Source organism: Ursus americanus, chromosome 21, assembly GCF_024610735.1.
Source record: "Ursus americanus isolate L20-20 chromosome 21, mUrsAme1.1.p, whole genome shotgun sequence".
Lineage (NCBI taxonomy): Eukaryota > Metazoa > Chordata > Mammalia > Carnivora > Ursidae > Ursus > Ursus americanus.
The window spans coordinates 2,725,206-2,743,291 of record NC_142147.1 but is presented as its reverse complement, the minus strand read 5'-3'; the positions used below and the strand labels follow the sequence as shown (position 1 = coordinate 2,743,291).

The 18,086-nt window shown below is 49.6% G+C and overlaps 1 protein-coding gene across 8 annotated transcripts in view; it reads right to left on the bottom strand.

The window, feature by feature from the left end:
* Nucleotides 1-682: 682 nt before the first annotated feature.
* MTHFSD (methenyltetrahydrofolate synthetase domain containing) overlaps nucleotides 683-18,086 on the bottom strand; it is a 28,204-nt gene continuing 10,800 nt past the window's right edge. For 7 of the 8 annotated variants that reach the window (XM_045772668.2, XM_045772667.2, XM_045772669.2 and 4 more), the window contains 4 exons: nucleotides 17,286-17,376; nucleotides 14,253-14,365; nucleotides 13,856-13,981; nucleotides 683-5,813 (listed from right to left, as the gene is read on the bottom strand). In XM_045772668.2, coding sequence (XP_045628624.1) covers nucleotides 5,304-5,813; nucleotides 13,856-13,981; nucleotides 14,253-14,365; nucleotides 17,286-17,376 — 840 coding nt within the window. In that variant the 3' untranslated portion in view covers nucleotides 683-5,303. Of the gene's footprint in view, nucleotides 5,814-8,625; nucleotides 13,703-13,855; nucleotides 13,982-14,252; nucleotides 14,366-17,285; nucleotides 17,377-18,086 lie in introns of those variants that run through there. The other variant, XM_087870397.1, reaches the window with a different exon arrangement.

Below are 18,086 nucleotides of genomic sequence, written 5' to 3'. Positions count from 1 at the left end.
GATGTCAGTCCTTCTCCATGGGGCCTGGCCCCGGGCAGCCTGGGCTTCCTCACAGTGTGGTGCTGGGGTCCTCAAACCACTGTCCTAAGCAGAAGCCGCAGTGGCCAGCGTCCTAGCTTTTTCCTACAAGCCACCAGTGCCACTTAGCCTTTACCAGGCGAGCCCAGAGTCAAGGGGTGGACACAGACCCCTTCTCTCCACAGAAAGCGTGTCAAAAAACCTTTGGGGCCACATTTTACAACTTCCACAGCAATAATAACAGCTCAATAGGGGGCATCCGGCTGGCTCAGTCAGTAGAGCACTCGACTCTCCATCTCAGGGTTGTGAGTTCACACTCCAACGTGGGTGCAGAGATTACTTTTAAAAATCTTTTCTAAAAAACAAGAATAAAACAACTCAATAAATCTGAGCTGCTATCAGGAGGAGGGAAGTGTCAGCAGACAACATAAGCCAGCGTAGCTGAGGATGCTGTTCCCTCCCTCAGCGGCTGGGGGTGGAAGGGTCAGGCGGGCTGCACTCAGTAAGCAGTATCGCTGGGAAGTGACCGCGAGCTCACCGACACAACAGCCTCTTCCTTCTGCTTTTATGCGTGAGGCTGTGTGTAAGATTTATTTTGAAGGCTTCCCTGAGACACCCCCACACACACTTAAAAAGTTTTGAAAATGACTAGAGTCCATGGTCCTTAAGTTTCAGGAGTATCTATTTGGAACACCGATTGGATTCAACCTGGATAAAGGAGAAGTAAGGGGGGGCAGGGGTGTAGACCCAGAACAGCCATTTTGGAAAACAGAGTCCGCTGCAAGCCAGGTGCTTCCTAGGGGCTACAGGGTTGGGCAGACGAGAATATGGGGCAATGCTCCCCAGGAAGATTAGAGGTGGTGAAGGGAAGGAATCCTCATTTCTGTCCCTTCAGCAAAAAGCTCCATCATCTCATGCACAGTGAAACCATCTGACTTTGGTTCCTAAAGTGCAGTGGCTGAGGTCTGCTGTGGGGCAGGAGCAGAAGGGGTGGCGTGCAGGCCTCAGGGTTACCACCCCTAGACCTGGTTACTGCTGCTCTCCCCGACGTCTCACCCTCTCCGGTACCCTGTCGCCCAACGCCAGCTCTTTGTGGCTTCAGCTGTGCTGGCTCTTCTCAGGCACATTTGTTCTCAGCATTCTTACCTGCGGTCCTGTGTCGTCACGGGTTTCCTTCCCCTTCTGTGGTGTCTGGGGTGAAGCATGGGAGGGCCACTGGAAGAGAACTACCGAGGCTCCAGGGAGAGTGGGAGGGGTGACCCATGGCCCAGACTGGTGGGCCACATTTTTATATAAAAATACTATAATACTAACTACATGACTGCATAAAATGCACCGGTTACTCTTGCCAATTGGAGTGTTCTTCAGAGAGCTCACTGGGGAGGCTCCTTGGGATTCTGTCCCAACCAAAATCTGACATTCCAAGGGGAAGCAAAGGAATAAATTCCTCCTTAACTTCGGGGTTGTTTTGTTTTTTATGATGTTCATCCCTGCCCCGGCACTATAGATGGGATAATACATTCTCTGGTGTTCTTTCATACTTCATGTTTGGATATCCAACTAGCCTGGAATTTACTTTTATGTGCGGCAGGATTTAGGAATGAGAGTTGCTGTAGGCACCCTTCGAAACAGCAGCCGGTAGGTCTCATTCCATCTTCCAGGAACCCTTCCTCCCTCTGCAATCACTCTTTTGTTCCAGCTTTCCACCTGCTTCAGAACTTTCTGTGCTGCCTCACCGCCGCGAGGACTCACAGACACCAGGCTGCTTGAGGTTCTGGCATCCAAGGGCAAAGCCCCTTCCCTCGCTCTTGACCATTCATCACTGCCCACCCACAGAAGCTCCATGAGAGTACCCTGCTGGGATTCTGTCAGGGACACAATGTCTAACTACAGGGAGAACTACTATCCTTAGAATATTGAACTCCTCCAGCTAGAACACAGCCTGTCCTTTCATTCAGATCCATTTTTTTTCAGCAAAGTTTTATAATTTTATCCATCCGAGCCCCGGACAGCTCATTGGGTGTATTCCCAAATACTTAATAGTTTTTATTGCTACTCCATTAAGAAGTTTTCATTAAGTCAATGACACTGTTGGGGCAGGCCACGAATTTATATGCTTCCATTGGTTTGGACTTTGAAGACTTTTCAACACAAAGTCAAATCTTTCTTTAGCTAAAGGAAGTTTTGATTATCTCCTCCACTGTTCCATACTTCTGTTCCCCTTGCACTGATGTCAGAAAGAATCATGTGCCTTCATCTTCCAGCTCATTGTATGTGCATCTATTCTGCCTTCTGCTGGGCTAACTTTATGATGTTTTTCATCTCTAAAAACCGAGTATCTTCCTTACAGTTTAGTCTCTTTTTAACGGATAAGATGGCCTTTGAATCACCTTCTGATTCCTGTACTGATATTTCCACAAGGGTTGGATACTGTTTCAAGATGCTGCCTGTCCTCAGATGACTGGGGGAGGGGACTCTGGCACATGCTCCTGTCTGCAGAGGCGCCCCTCCCTGAGAGGGCACGTGTGGCTTACCGCAGAGCGGGTTCAGCGCCATCTCCTGCAGTGGGGGCTCCTCAACTGGCTGGCCGGGGCCTCGCCTCTCGTTCTCTAGCCTTCTTGCTGGAGGACTTTCTTCCCTCTTCTCTAGGTCACATCTTCTAGTACAAATTTCAATGTCATACCATGTATTTGTACATTTAAAAAATAACTTTATCCCACTCGAGATCCGAGCAGAAAAGTGCAAAAATTTACTCAACTTTTTCACAGAAACACAGAAACTGGTTTCTGAAATTTTTCAGGCGTACAGAGCAGAGGTGGCCTGGAGCTTGCTTGTTTCACGGAGTAGAGCTTTTCCCTTATGTGCTCTTCCTTCACACCTCACGTATTGGGTCCCTTTACATCGAGATGGTCTTTCAAAGGCCCTGTGTTGATCCTTCTGTTTACTCACCAGTATGTGGATTACATGTTTTCCAGAAACTGGCTAACTGGTTTCTCCTCAGGTTGTGCTTTCTCACTGTGTAGTCACAGACTTTCCGATCTCAAACAGGAGGGACTGCACCCAGTTCGACAATCTAGTCATCTGGGGGCTAGGGAGGGGACCGACCATGGCTTCTCAGGCTGGGAAACATAGGTTGTGTGTGCCTTCCTCTGTCCCGGGAGAAGCCCACATGCCAGGGCCAAACCACACGGCACCCGGCCTCCCCCGAGGCAGAAATGGCTCTTCTCCCGGGCCTCTCTAGATGGTGTGCCCAACAGAGACCCTCACAAACGTGCTCTCCAACAAGCTCAGCGCTGCTGCCTCCCTTGCCCACGTCCACTAGGCTCAGCATCCGTGACACTCTGTCACCTGGAAAGTGGCTCCAGGGCCATCACCACCATCACTGATACTCAAGTCTTGGGAACAAAAAGCCAGGTTACAAGCACCCGCCTTAGACTGTGAGTACTCGCCCCGGAGGCCCTGAGAGACTGTCACTCCCAGGCTGTCTGTGACAGGAGAAGGAGAATAGGCGTGCAGGCTGGTACGTTTGGGATACTTACATTTCAGGCACTTGGATCTTGGGTTTTGCTTATACTAAACTGTTTACCACAAATATAAAAACAATGAATTCATTCAGATGATCTGTACATCAACATATCTGGAGGATTCTGGCTGTAACCGACAGCAAAGCCAAGCGAGCTGGCCTAACTGGGAGGGATGACTCAACAGCCCAAGGCAGGCTGGTGTCGGGTGCGGGACACACTCCCAGTGCTGTGATCAGGCGCGCTCCTCCCTCTTGGCTCTGACGCATCCATCCACGTCTCCCATTTTTCCTGGGCTGCTCTGCGTCTGCCAGGTGCCCTCGCAGCTGGGGCGCCGTGAGGGGTGAACAAGACAGCCACAGACCTATTTCCTGATCTCCTGGAGTACTACTCAAATGGTGAAAGATCAATGATAAAAAAATCAACAAGGACTAAACAAGAATATGTCAAATACAGGAAAAAATTATGAAAAAAAAGGAAACAACAACAACAGAACAACAGCAAGGCAAACCACCCCCCTCCCCCAAACCCCCCAAATGTGAGGACTTAGATGACCAGATTTGTCTGAGCTGAGCGCCGGGCGACAAAACGAAACCAGCCACGTGCATTCGGTAGATGGTTCAGGCGGAGAAGAGTGGGCCCAGAAGCCCGAAGGAGAGGTGCTGGCCTGTGTTTCAGATATTTCTGGCCTTCGCTTTGTTCATGACGCCTGGGGAAAGGAGCCTGCACTTAATGAGCAATCTAAATGCAGACTTCCCTTCCGACATCTCCACAGTGTTTTCATTGTAAAACCAACGGTAAAATGCTTTTGCAAAGGGAGATAGCTTTATTGAAAGTACACGCAAGGCCTACCCTCTTGAGGTATGATCGTATGCGGAAAACATGCTCAGTAAGACCCTCCGGTGAAAAAAAAATCAAAATTTTGAACACATATACATTAAAAAAAATGGAATCCCCACTAAAATGCTTACTTTGACTTTTTGCCCAGGATCAAATGCAAAAACACTTCTGTTTAGAAAGCATAGTTCAGCCAAAATCTAGTTTTGTTTTTAGGAACAGAAAACTGGAGGAAAATCCCGAGAAACACCAGGCATTGGGCAAGTTAGCATGAGCATCTCTGTCACTGTGATGCAGGCTGGGACAACTTTCTCCACAACCAGCACCTCCTACAAGACAGCGTGGTGTGCAGGGTGCTCACCCGGAGACGGGGGGGGAGGCTGGAAAGGCGAGGAGGGCCCAGAAGTGAGATGCACGCCACCCGCACGACACACTGGCTCTCCATCGCTGACACTAGCACTGAGCTGTGACAAGCAGTTTGCACTCAGGGGACTTGGCTTCTGCGATGTGAATACAGCTGTCCTGCTGTAGTCATACCAGACCAAGGATCCAAGGACAGCACGGTGTGCTTGGCACCTGATCCCTGCCCCCCCCCCCGAAATCAAGGGCACAGGCGCTCCTAACCGCTATCACCATCTACTCCCACTTGTTCATCACCCACTTGGTTCCCCACAGCCTCTAAACTACTACAGAGAAACCAGCACAGCTGTAACATCCAGCAGGCAGGCTGAAGGACCCAGAGCAAGGCCTGGACATGTCGGCAGTGCACTACTGGCTACCTTGCTACTCATCAGGAGGTCCCAGACAGTAACAGAAGGCTGGGCCATCCTAGAAAGGCCTGGGCCCAAAGCAGCTCATGCAGAAACACTTCGCCGAGTCCCACTGTACGGGCCCCTTACGTTCCACGGGGACCAGAGCAGCACATCATCACAGGTCGGAGACAGCCGAGCAGAAGTCAGGGTATGGCTCCTCTGAGCAGCCGCCTGTCACATCTCCGGCCCTCTGCTGCCTGGCCAGTGCCACCTTCAAGGTGGCAGCACCCAGGCGCAAGCCCTGCAAGCAGGAGACAGCCTGCTGGGCTGAGGCGGGGGCCTGGTAGTGGAGGAAGGCCCTGCGCTGTGGCCCCTGCCACGTGAGCCTCTGGGGGACTGCGCCCAGTTCTCGGAGGGCTCTCTTCAGCTCACTCACTCGGGTGTCCCGGGGAAGGTTCCCGACGTAAACAGTGTTAGCAGGCCCATCCTCCCCCTGCCCGGAACAGGATCCGGGCTGGTGTGGGTCCCGGGGTCTTCTGACAGTGCCCAGGGGAGGTGGCTGCAGGCTGCTGGTTCCCAGAAGGTGCCGGGGCTCATCCTGAAGGGTGACATCTTTCCCAGCCTGCCTCTCTCGGTCACGAAGGCTTCTGAGTATTGGGATTTTCCCCATCACCTCACAGCTGATCTGAAAAAGCAAAGCAGTTCCAGCTATTCTCCAGGTGTCCAAAGTTGGTCAGGAGGGAGGAGAAATCAGAGTCATACAGCGTCCTCTGCTTCTATTCAGGTAAGCAGTCTCTCTGCCATGCTGTACCAGTGGTCCAACCTGGCTCTTTGGGAAGAAGGACCCCTCTGTCTTAATCCATCACTTTGACCCCAGCCCCCACGCTGCCCCAGATTAAGTGAAATCTGGGATCCCCAGAGCCACTCTGGATTGTCTTCTCTGGACTGTGCCTGACATGAGATGGCAGCTGGCAAGCAAGGGAATGGTTTTCTCTATTCTCCTGGAGGCCCAGGACGTAGAAAACCAAAGTCTTCCTATGCGGAAGGGAAAGTAAGGTTACTGGAAGGAGGATTACACGGTCACAAGTGGCAACACCCCTGGCGACCTCCAGAATAATGGGGGTTTCTGCCTCCACACCTGCCCCCTCTTCCCAACTTATGCCTTTGGATGGGATGGGATCTTTAACAGGGCCACCCAGGCCTCCTCCTTCTCCCAACCTCCACCGGAGGAGCATTTCTCAGGGACCAAACTTTTCAAGGTGTCACTGAAAATGCAGAAACAAGTCAAATCTGAAATAGACCACCACTTTTGAAAAACGCTTTCTAGCAACGGGTTGTCGAGCTACAAGATAACACTATACAAAACGTCTGGTCTTAATGAATAGGATTCCTATACGAAGGACATGTTTGGCCTTTTGGGACCCTGCAACAAAGGAGGCGGTAGAAGAACCGCACTACGTGAGGCGGTTTCTGATCCTTAAGAACTGGGATTGACAAGTGGGGCCCGCGAGCACAGGGGCTGCCTCGATCCAGCTTGCAGTGTGGAGGCTGAAGGTCCCAGCCCAGTGCGGCAGACGCACATGCTGCAGCCCTGCGTGTTAGGTTGAACCGGACAATAGAGCCCGGGGCAGAACCGGCTTTCTGTCACTCTGGAAATCACACAGCAGAAAAAATACAGAAACACACTGTTTCAGTCCTTCTTAGCGATCCTCATTCTTTAGAGATGCTTTCTGTCCTTTTTTAGGGCACAAAGCCTGTAAATGGCCAATTACCAAGCGGCAGGCAATGGTCCAAACACGGGATTTCCCACAAACCTGGGTAAGTCGGAAAACAGATCAGCATACGAGTTAGACAGGTAAAACCTTCCTCCAAAAATAAACAGCTCAATTAGTAACAATGTTCTCATTGTATTCAGAATTGTATGTAACTAGAGTAATGGTTCTTATCCTTGCCAGGGTGTCGGAGACCTTTGAGAGAAGCTGGGGTTCCTTCCCAAGAACGAGTCCCCAGCAATTGTGTGTGCAATTTTCCAAACTTTATTCATAGATCTCCAAACCAGAAGAGGTACACAGGACCCAGGTTAAGGATCAGTGATTCAGAGGAAGATTCAAAGAAACTCAAACACCTAAGAACAGTCGATTCGCGTACCTTCTCACAAACTTTAAGGCTCCTTATCCTCATTAATTTAGTACCTGGTTCTTTCTCCTAGCACTAAGTGGACAATACTCTCCACCTTGGCACAGCCTTTCCACTCGGTCAGAGCTCTCTCCAAATGGACAGTGCCCTTGCTCCCAGGCACAGCCACGTCAGAAGCCTCTGCAGGTGGCACTTGTCTACCGGGGCCACCAAAGTAGCACTCAGATGCCTGGCTGCCATATACTGCTCAAAGGAAGACCTGCTCCTTCTAATGTTTCCCATTAGTGAGATGCAGAGAAACAAACACATACCATTTCTGTGCCATGGAGATATGCAGGAGATGTAAACTACTCTTTTCTAATCAAAAGGAAGTTTTCTTCCACTTGACCCTCTGCAATTCTTTTTACGTGATTCTTCCGAAGATGACTAAGCTCACGGGCCAGTACCCTAAGAGGCTCTGGTCCCAAAGATTCCTGAAGGTGATCTAAGTCCAGACAACCCAACTTCTTCCCACACCCCCATCCACCTTCTTAAAGAGTTCAGGTTCCTGTGTCCTTTCGGTGTATTTCAAAACAGATTTAAACTAATAGTCATAATTAGATTCTTTTTTGTTTTAAGTAGACTCCATGCCCAGCGGAGCTCCAGTGGAGTCCAACTTGGGGCTCAAATTCACAACTCTCAGATCAAGACCTAAGCTGAGACCAAGAGTGGGATGCTTAGCTGACTAAGCCACCCAGGTGCCCCTAAAATGGTCATAATTAGATTCTTAAGGATGTCTTAAGTTACTAGATCAAGTACTTAGAAAGGATGACCAAATTTAAAATTGCAATTACAATCAGAGGAAACGTAACTACATTCTTTTATAGAAGAACTGAATGTCATTTCAGTGTGACACCAGTAGACAAGAGCAGGGAGGCCAAACCCCCTGGTAAACACCACACTTCCTCCAACACCCGCTCGGAGCTGTCTCAGCTGGGTGACCGCCCCAAGTACTAAAACTCCCATGTGCTTCTGCCTGGTGGAACCACAGGGTTCCCTCAGGCCAAAGCAAGTGTTCTCACGAAACCCAGCTCATGGGGCAAAGCTCCACACTCAGCAGCAGAAACCCACTTAAAACATGTCATATGAGGCAAAAATATATCCTTCTCTGGACATCACAGGGAGCTACTTTATCCCAAGCTGGCACATGGACAAACTATAATCAGCTGAACAACAAAAATGTTTTAACTGTGCACAGATTATGAACTAAGTCTACGGCACCGCCACACCGACACACACACAGATCTTTAGAAATGGAAACGGCCAAATACGTCACTTCCACGTAAAATTGCTCATCTCGAGAGCAGGATGTTTTTTGGGTAAGGAATGACAAAGCTTAATGTCAGCTCACGCTTCTGCACCCACAAGTTCTAAATGGAAAAATCTCCCTGTCTACAAGGTGGCTTCTGCCACTTTCCCAGCTGTTTGCCATTTCTGTGCTCTTTGCGGAGTGGCTTGGGCTGAAGGCTGCCCCACAGCTGACACAGAGGCCTCTGTGCACCAACTGGACGGGCTGGCTTCACACTCAGGACAGTCCACGGCAGGGCTATGCTGTTTTTCCTGGCTAGCAATTAGGAACATTTGTTACGTTCTGTAAGTGTGCCATGTGAAATGAAAGACTTCGCCCATCAATCAAACATAAAAAAGTATTTCTGCTTTTCCATAACTAACCATTTCATTAAATAGTATAGAGCAAATTTGATTTTCTTTTATATGCTACAACCACTCATCTCTGATGTTTACAAATGACATTTATAAATATACATCCTCTTTAAAGATTAAATGAAAAATCCTATCCCCTAGAAATACTTGCTAAATCCAATACAGATGAGAAATGTCACTCTCATGGCACCTGTGGCCAACCCAGGAAGAGATACCGGTTCTAATCTTGCCTCTACTACCCACTGGCTTCATAATTTTGGACCTGTTGCTCTTCCTGGCTCTCACTTTACTTGACCAGAAGATAGAGAGACTGGGACGGACGATCTTTAGAATCCCTCTCATTCTAAAATGCCAGGACCCATCTGAGCAGCTGCTGGCAAGGAAACAGGAACATTGTAAGTATTTCTAATGTGAAATACAACTTCCACAAAAATTATTAGTTGTCTTGCATGAGACTAATGCTTTTCATTGACCAAAAATAGTTTCAGATACAGCACTTTCAAATGACCAAGGCGAGATCATTCTATAAAGCAAGCAGGAACACAGACAGCCACTGAATGCACTGTCTTCCAGACATCATTCATGCCTTGCAGCATTTGTCTGCTTTCCAATTACAGCGTCTCTTTATGATAATAGGGCTCATTTAAGACATTGTTTTGCACATAGCTGATCAAAGGTGTCACTTATCAATAAAAAAGCCCCCACAGCGTTAGTCCTTTATAATTATGCTTTTGCTGTGGCTGCTGAAGGACCAGCAGGGCAATGACCGCACACCATCACTGCTTCAAACCATGCCCACAATCAAGGAGATGGTTCTACTTGGGAGTGGCCATGGAAGTCACTAAGAAAAACTGTTTATTTTCTGGTATACACAATCACTTCAAAACCTTTGTCACAACAAGATGCCAGCTTCCATCTGCAAACCACAGCTCCTGCCTGTGCTATGCTCTTCAGGGGGAGGTGGCAGTGTAATGAGCCCACAAGAGCAGTGAGGTCCCCTCTTGCTGGGCCAGTTCGGAGCCGTGTGTGGGACAAGTCCATGCCCGGCAGCTCTAGGCTTAGTTCCACACCCAAGTGTCAGCCACATGAGGACGAGTGGCCCATGTGGTCCGCCTCACACACAGGCATATGCTTTGCACAAGCAGCTTGGACAGTTCGGTGTCACCGCCATGCACAAGCACATGACTTCTAAGAAGCAGTACACATTTAACCATCTTGCAACTTGGGTTCTCGTTTTTTACCACCTGGGAGAGTGCGGAGAATGGAGGCTCCTTGTAGAACTGGAGGCAAACAAGCCTGGGCAGAAGGTTGCCCCTGGAAAATGGTTTCAAATGTCCTGTTTTCTCTACTGAATACCGTTGACTATATACGTGTGTATTTTCTGTGGGAAATTTAGGAAACAATGAAAAGAAATCTGAAATCCCAGCTTGCAGAGATAACTACTGTTGATATTCGGATACAAGTCCATCCCATTTTCTTAACTAAGGAGAAAACAATTTTCCAGAATTACTGTGGGAAGAAGCAAGGGGGCTGGGAAGCAGTCCTTTCATCTGTGGCTTTGGTGGCAAGGAGCAGTCTCGTGGGTGCCCTGGGTCTCTCTGGAGCTGCAGCCACACCCCGCTGCCTAACCATGTCTCCAGGGTATTCTTAAAATAAATATTTCACCTTCCCTTTGCCTCATTCTAGCTCAGCAGGAAGTAATAAAAGAGGTATGGGTCTCGGCTGTCCAGAGGCTCAGCCCAGTGGGGCTGTGTGAGGGGAGCGTGTTAGGGAAGCCTGGTGCCTTCCCTGCGCAGAGGACTCCATCCTGCTGCTGCTTTCCAGGCACTCACGTGGGTCTAGCAGGCAGCCAGGCTCCCAAGCGGGATGCTTCACTGCTTTGCCATGACTCACCTGACACCTTGCAGCCCTGGGAATTGACTGGGCTGTGAGGGAGCTGCCGGAAGCTAGCTGCTGGGGACTTCAGCCACCATCAGTGTGTACTCCTGCCAGAGCTAAAAGATGCAGGCAAACGGATCCTGAGCCACGACAGATCACCTTACACATGACTGTCCACAGGCAGGGACATCTGGATTACTGTCCCAGAGACTAAAAGACCACCTGAGCTGGAAGCGCTGCCCAGAGGTTTAGGACCTGCCTCAGCAGCCAGGTCTCTTACATCACACATCAGCCAGGCAGAAATCCTGGGGAAAGCACCTTCTTTCACCAGGGTAGACCTGCTGGACCGGAGGGGAAAGGAGGGCTCAGGGAGTTCTAGGTTCTCAGGGCAGGCAGCTTGTGGATGAAATGAGGCAGTCATGGCACCTTGTAGCTCAGACATGGCCAAGTCCCTCAGAGTTCTACAAGTCACCGGGTCCACACCATGTAAGAGGCCGCTCTGAGGAAAAGGAGGACCCCACATGAACACAGGAGACACACCTTCTGGAAGGAGTGTCTCTTTCTCCTTCACTGAGAGGCGGTGAAGGGCACACGTTGTTAACAGTGCCATGGAGAGACATGGGCAAGGCCCTGTCTTGGCTCAGTATACCACGCAGAGGGTAACTATAAGGATTCTGCCAGCAGCGACAGTGTTCAGGTACATTTCTCACAATTACTGACTTGCATTTCACACCTGTGACCCCCACAACAGTGACAATGGCCGAGTTCAGCAGGCACTTTGTGTGTACTGCTTGTGAGGTCAGCACTGTCAGCACCCCACTTTACAGATAAACAAATGGTGGGGGGCTTGCAGAGGGTGCACCAAGGTCACAGAGTGACTGCGATGTGCTGCTGCAGCTTCTAACCTCACTCTAAACCACTGCCCCACCCGGTCTCCCATCTTTAAAACCACAAGGCACAGGCAGAGAAAAGCAGGAGGTGGGTCAAGGAAGCCCGCTGTCCGAAGTAGCTACAGCTGGACAGCTGAGTCCATAGCAGCCTGGTCCCAGTCAGGGACGCCACACACAACCCTGAGAAGGTAGGACAAAGGCCAGGGAGTCAAATGCTGCATAATCTTTGTGCAATAAGAACGAGTTAAAAAAAATGCATCACATTTTGTATGTATTTCATAACCTTCATCCGAGAGGTCTAGTGTTTAGAAGGAACTGTGATTCCATATATTCCAACAAAATACACAAGAGGCAAATTCTGGGATTCTAATACCTACACTATAATGGGTCTATGGGTAGAAAATCACAGAAGGATATGCCAATGTGTATCAAAGAGTCGATGTGAAATAATGCCATACCCTAGCACTGAACTTCCCCCACCCCTCCCCAAATCTTCAGTGGAATTCAAGGACGGTTTTCCCAATGCCGATGAAAATTCACTCTGTTTGCATACACAGCAAGGCCAGAACAGAAGCCCCAGGGGCTGGAGAAAGTCGCTGCTCTCACATGATTCATGCAAATGGAGGCCCGGGGGTGGAAGAACAAAGAACACAGGACCCCAAGATGAGAAACGGCATTTGAAAGTCTGTGATTCTCACCCAGGCCTCACTAGCAATGAGATGTTCCAGGAAGAGGGTGAGACGGTTGGGATGTGAAGAGACAGTGCTGGTCCTGACAGGCTGCACACACAGTGTGGCCAGCTGTGTCGCTGGCACCTCTAGTTGATGTGGTTTCCTTTGACATAGAAGGAGTCTCTTCACGTAACATGACCAATAACATCACCTGTTGCTATTTTTGTATTTTTGTTAAAATTAGCAGGATGTAACCATGGCCATTCCCCAAAGCAGCACACCTTTCTCTCTCTTCCTAGAGAGACCACCTGGAATCTTCCTAAGGTGGGCTGTAGCTGGCCAACGTCTATGAAGAGCTGGCCTCCGAGGGACCTGCAGCCTCACTGTGACTAGCCCCTTGTGCAGCCTCCCCAGACCCAACCTCTCAGCTGTGAGCAAATGCCACCTTGCTCCTGCGACCCGTGTAGCTGTCTCCATTTAAAGAGAAGCTGTGGAACCAAATTCCAAGGTAAACCCAAGTTCTTACGGAAGACACCAAGGGACATTTGAATATTCACAAATGGTGCCAATGCCTTCCCAATGGCACTCTGCCTACACTCGGAGAGACCCATCTACTCGCTTCCAGGTCACGTGTGCTCCTCCTCTCTGCTTTAATCGGGGCTAATCTAGAAGGAGCACAGGCCCCAAAACTGCCTGACTGTGGCGTTTGTGGGAAAGGCCCATTGTGCCGTGGTGTTTCATTTTGGTAGCAACCTTGAAGGTGGATGTTACTGGTTTTCCACGCCCAAGGGAAGGCTGCTTTCCAACTCTGACGATTCAGGTTTAAGGAGTGGAAGACATGGACCAATGGTGTCAGTCCAAACGAAGCACAACTCTCCTTGCTTCCCCAGTAACTTTGGCTGCTTGCCAGCAGGCAAGATCATAACCTACAGGTTGGCCTCTGGGATCGAGCTCCTTCTGCAGACTGATGTAATGTGTGCCACTGACTGTGCTGCAGAGAGAAGTCACAAAGACATCAGCTCATGAAGGCTGTGGGTACTGCTTGGAGAGCCAGGTCACAGCAAGACAAGCGGAACTTAGAACAGGAAAGCTGACGAGACAGTATGTTGTCGTGGCCAGGATGGTGGGACATAGCTCTGAGAGATGAAACCCGCTGGCCAACAGTATGTCAAGGCATCGGACCTCTGAGTGGACTGTTCCTTCTGCCATCTAGAAGTGGTGTCTTGCAGCAGGAGACCCTGAACCAGGCTGCTTATCAGAATCCCACAGGTTTGCAAAGGAGATTCTTGGGCCCATGCCTGGAGATTGTGATAGAGGAGCTGAGTTATCAAAAGCTTACAGATGATTCTAATGCACAGACATGCTGGATCTAGGGATAGCTGCATGCCAAAGAATACCACACAAGAGGAGATGTCTCTGAGCTACAGGCCATTGCTGGCCACAGGACCCACCTTGGACCACAAGATTCCTGTTGGCTTTGGGCGCTCGCACCCTGTGGCAATGACTCTCGTCGGAGTGAGAATGTAGTCCACTGTTAGGTCGTGGTCCTCAAGCAGCGCTTCAGGTATGTTGATGACCTGGTCAAACAGAAGTGGGTGAGGGGGCTGATGGGGAATGTGGCTCCTGTGCTCACGGCACTGCACGGTGGAAGCACAGGGCTCACCAGACCCACGGGGATAAGGCCTCACTGCCAAACAGATCCAGCTCCGGCTGATCTCCACCACTCACAGCAGACGTGGAATGAAAGCAGAGACCAGTCTGTCTCTGTGCGTCTGTCTCCTTCCCTCCCCGCCTGCTCTCTCAGAGGGGTATGGCAGTAGCTCTGCTTGGCCCATTCATGGGCAGCACCTGGCAGTCATGAACGATGGTGACCACCGGCGTCCCCTGGCTGACAGCTCCCATCGACACCATCATGGCATATTCCAGATCAGCGTAACCTTCTCCTTTCCCAATTCTCCAGCCTAAGAGACATGCAGGGCATCAGTATCTCAGGAGGAAATGTTTCATTAGGTAGCAGTGGAAGCAGAAACTTGCACTCAATATTCCTGGCACCTCCTTAGAAACTTCCACAGTGATCCCACAGGCAGCCCTCAGCAGTGGGGTTCAGGGGCATGCTGACACTGCATACGTACAGGGGTCAGCAAACGGTGATGTGAAGCTTAAGCCTTTTAGATGTGTTACAAAAGGAAATGGAACCTGTGTTTATGTGAGCAGAACTCACATGTAAAAGCAATGAAAGAGTAGTTTTTAAAAAGACTAAGAACAAATTCCTACTAAAAACAAAATCTTTCTAATCGATTTCTCTTGGAGAGGAAATAAAAATTAAAACAGGGATACGTGATTTAAGAGGACATCACCTTGTCTTCTGAAAAGCCCAGCAGTCCCTGGAAGAGGGTCGGGTCTGGCAGAGCTAGTTCCATACTGTGGACTCCTAGATGGGGCCCGCGGAAGGCTTAGCTGAAGCTGCATGAGAGGCTACAAAGCAGGGAAGTCGCAGCAAGACAGAAAACATGACAGTGCCTCTGGCTCGCACGAGAACGACACATCCCGCCATCAGGAAGCCCGTGACGCGGCAGAAATTCTAACTTCCGCTTAACATCAGCAGCAGCATCCTCACCAAGGGCACTACTGCCCGTGTGTCTGAGATTCTCATCTGTCATTACCAACCTCCAACCATATGAGCAAATAAGCATAAGACAGTGAAGCAAAGAAATGGCAAAGGACAGAACAGTCCGCAGAGGCAGGCAGGTGAGCAGCAAACATGAGCAATGACCCCCTTCCCTCACCATTAAAAGCCAATCAGATGGCACATGAACCACCACTATTCACTACTGGATTGGTAAACATGGCAGTTTGATGATTCTAGTTATTCATGAGGGAGCAGGGAGAGAGGTGCTGGGGATGTGAGGTAGGCAAACTTTCTAGTGGGTTCTTTGGCAACAGCCACCAGGATTTCAAGTCCACGCTTTGGTTCAACAATTCCTCTGCTGGAGTTATCCCATGGATGGCCCTCGAAGGCACACAGAAACTCTACCACAGGACTACACCTCACTTTAGTGCGATCCGTAAGGGAAAAGCCAAAACCAAACCCTGGTGACAACTTACATACCCATCAATCTGCACAGACGGGCAGAGACCCTGGCCAGATAGCATCTAGCAGGGCATGAAGTGCTGATGCCCCTCCTGGAAAAACAGAACCAGGAAAATCATAACCTGCACACAGAATGCAGGATATGTGTGGACTCACAGACATCTGTGTCGACACAAGGAACCGCTGACAGTGGGCATCTGGGAAGAGTACAGGTGGTGTTTTCTGTGCCATTCCAATTTTCTGCACGTGTGCATGGCGACTTTTATTGTTGATTGGGGGTTACCTGAATGACGACATTTACAGAACACTGTTTTCTTCATACACCCTCAGCTAAGAAAGAAAACTCCTGATCTTTTAAAAGAAGACTTTTGTTAATTTCCCACTGCCAGAAGAGTATGACCCCAATCCTGTCCTCTGGCCTCATGGCCTCTGGAAAGCCAACCCCAACCTACTGAAGGGCCATGCTACCTGAACACACTGCCACTTCTGTCCTGAAGTCCTCTCCTACTCCACCTCTCTCCAAAACACCCAGCCCTGAGGTCACTTCTGAGGCGCTGCCCTGCTCAGGGCCCGAGGGTGGCTCTTCTGACCCCCACCAATGTCAGTGCCGACTTCTGCGTGAAGAACCGAGCACATCACACCAGAGTTCCGCTGATTTGCCTGCTCTTCCAGCTCACTGTGGGCCCAAGGCAGGGACAACCCAGGGCTGGCCTGATACCTGGCTCACAGTAGGCACCCAGGAAACGTGTGCTCATGGGAACCCATCCCTGATGACACAGACAAAGCGCTGCAACTGGAAATACAGAGAAAGCAAAGAATGAAGCACTACAGTGTCTCACATATTAGTGCAGAGAGCTGGCAAACACCGTATATTCCAGGTGAAGATATGAAAGGCCAGTATTTAAAAACATGACGCTAAGGATTTGGAATGAATGACTTAAGAGCATCTCTTACCAACTATTTGTTGGAAAGCTCTCCTGAAGGAAGAACTTGGCTCTGGCTGGTTAATTTCCAAAGGGACAGTTTTAAGAATGTGCATCTTAGAACAGTCTTTTTTCCTCTTGGAGGGGAAGGAGGAGAGACAATGCTTTCCCAGCAGGGGGCCTGACCACACTGCGCAGGCGCACATCTATGACAGGCTGACCTCACCTGGAACTCACTGAGCCCGTGGCAGTATAAGCAGCAATATAACCAGATCATCTCCGAAGAGTATCAAGCCAGGCCTGGGGTAGAGCAGCGGAGCGGGAAGAGGTCCCAGGGGAATCACAGGGGCCCAAGTCCCGCAGGCAGCGTGGCAGAGGGCAAACAGCACGCAGCAGCATGGGACACCCTCCCCCCTCACCAGCCTGAACAGCACAGCACCAGGCCTCCCCAGGCAGGCTCGGGACACCCCGTGTTGCCCAGAGGCTGCTGCTTCCTAACAGAAACACGGTTTAGAACCTCATGTTTTTCCATTCACTGGAGATTCTCCAAAACCAACTATTTACTGACATACTACAAATAAATCCAGCTCCAGTTCCAGGTAGCTTAAGAATAGAGGAAATATCTTTCACTACCTGTAAGAGAGATGATTTCACTTTATTTTTCCTAAGAAAAATGAAAATACTGTGATGGTATTGAGTATGAGGGACTGAGTTAATTCTTCAAAATGAATGAGAGATACAGTGGTTTCAGAGGACAGACATGTGCCCAGAAAACTGAAATTACTTACCGTCATTGTTTAAAAGATCAACAGACAGCAGAACGTCAAGCTGCAGGTCACATCCAAGAGTTTCCAACTTTAATCTTACCTTTTTCAGAAACAGCAACGGACCCCACCACAACTAAGTCCACAAGGACCCTGGAATCCAAGCCCACGGGAGTGCTGTAGTTCCTCACGCCCTGTGAACACAGATGTGGGCCCGAATGGTTCCTGGGCAGCGAGCGGCTGCCCCACCTCACAGTTCACAGGAGAGGAGCACTCAGGGTCTGAATCAACCTCCTGCATGAGGCAAACTCATACCCTACAACGAACAAGCAGCATTGCGGAAGTGGCTCAGAAACCATCTTAGGATAATTTCTCACAAGTTTTCCCCAGGAAGGATGCCACTTGGAACTGATAGCACAAATGAGTAAGATGTTAAGTTCCCAATACTGAGCAAATCTATTTCTTTCCACGAAGCAGAAGAGCACAATGGTTAGACCACAGGCTCAGAAGTCACACAGAACCGGGTCCAGACCCCTCTTAGCCCTGTGACCTCAAGAGGAAGAAGCTGATCTTCAGTTTCTTCACTTCTAAGGCAGAGGTGCCACCTGCTGCCTTGTCGGACTAGTGCTGGAATGGAAGGAGATCATGGTGGTGATGCATTTAGCACGTAAGACGTGGTCAGTCAAAGTGTGAGACAGATTATGTATAAGATACTTGGGCTGTTACCTTCACGTGTGGTATCTTCACTTATGAAATACTACTTGTTCAACCAAAATGTACCAAAAGTACACACATTTACACTAACTAACGGAGGCTTGCATTCAGAGTAAGGAGGCTGATATGACCATGAGTCTCAGATAGCGAGGGCTACAGATCCATCTAAGAGCCAAATTAGGACATTGTA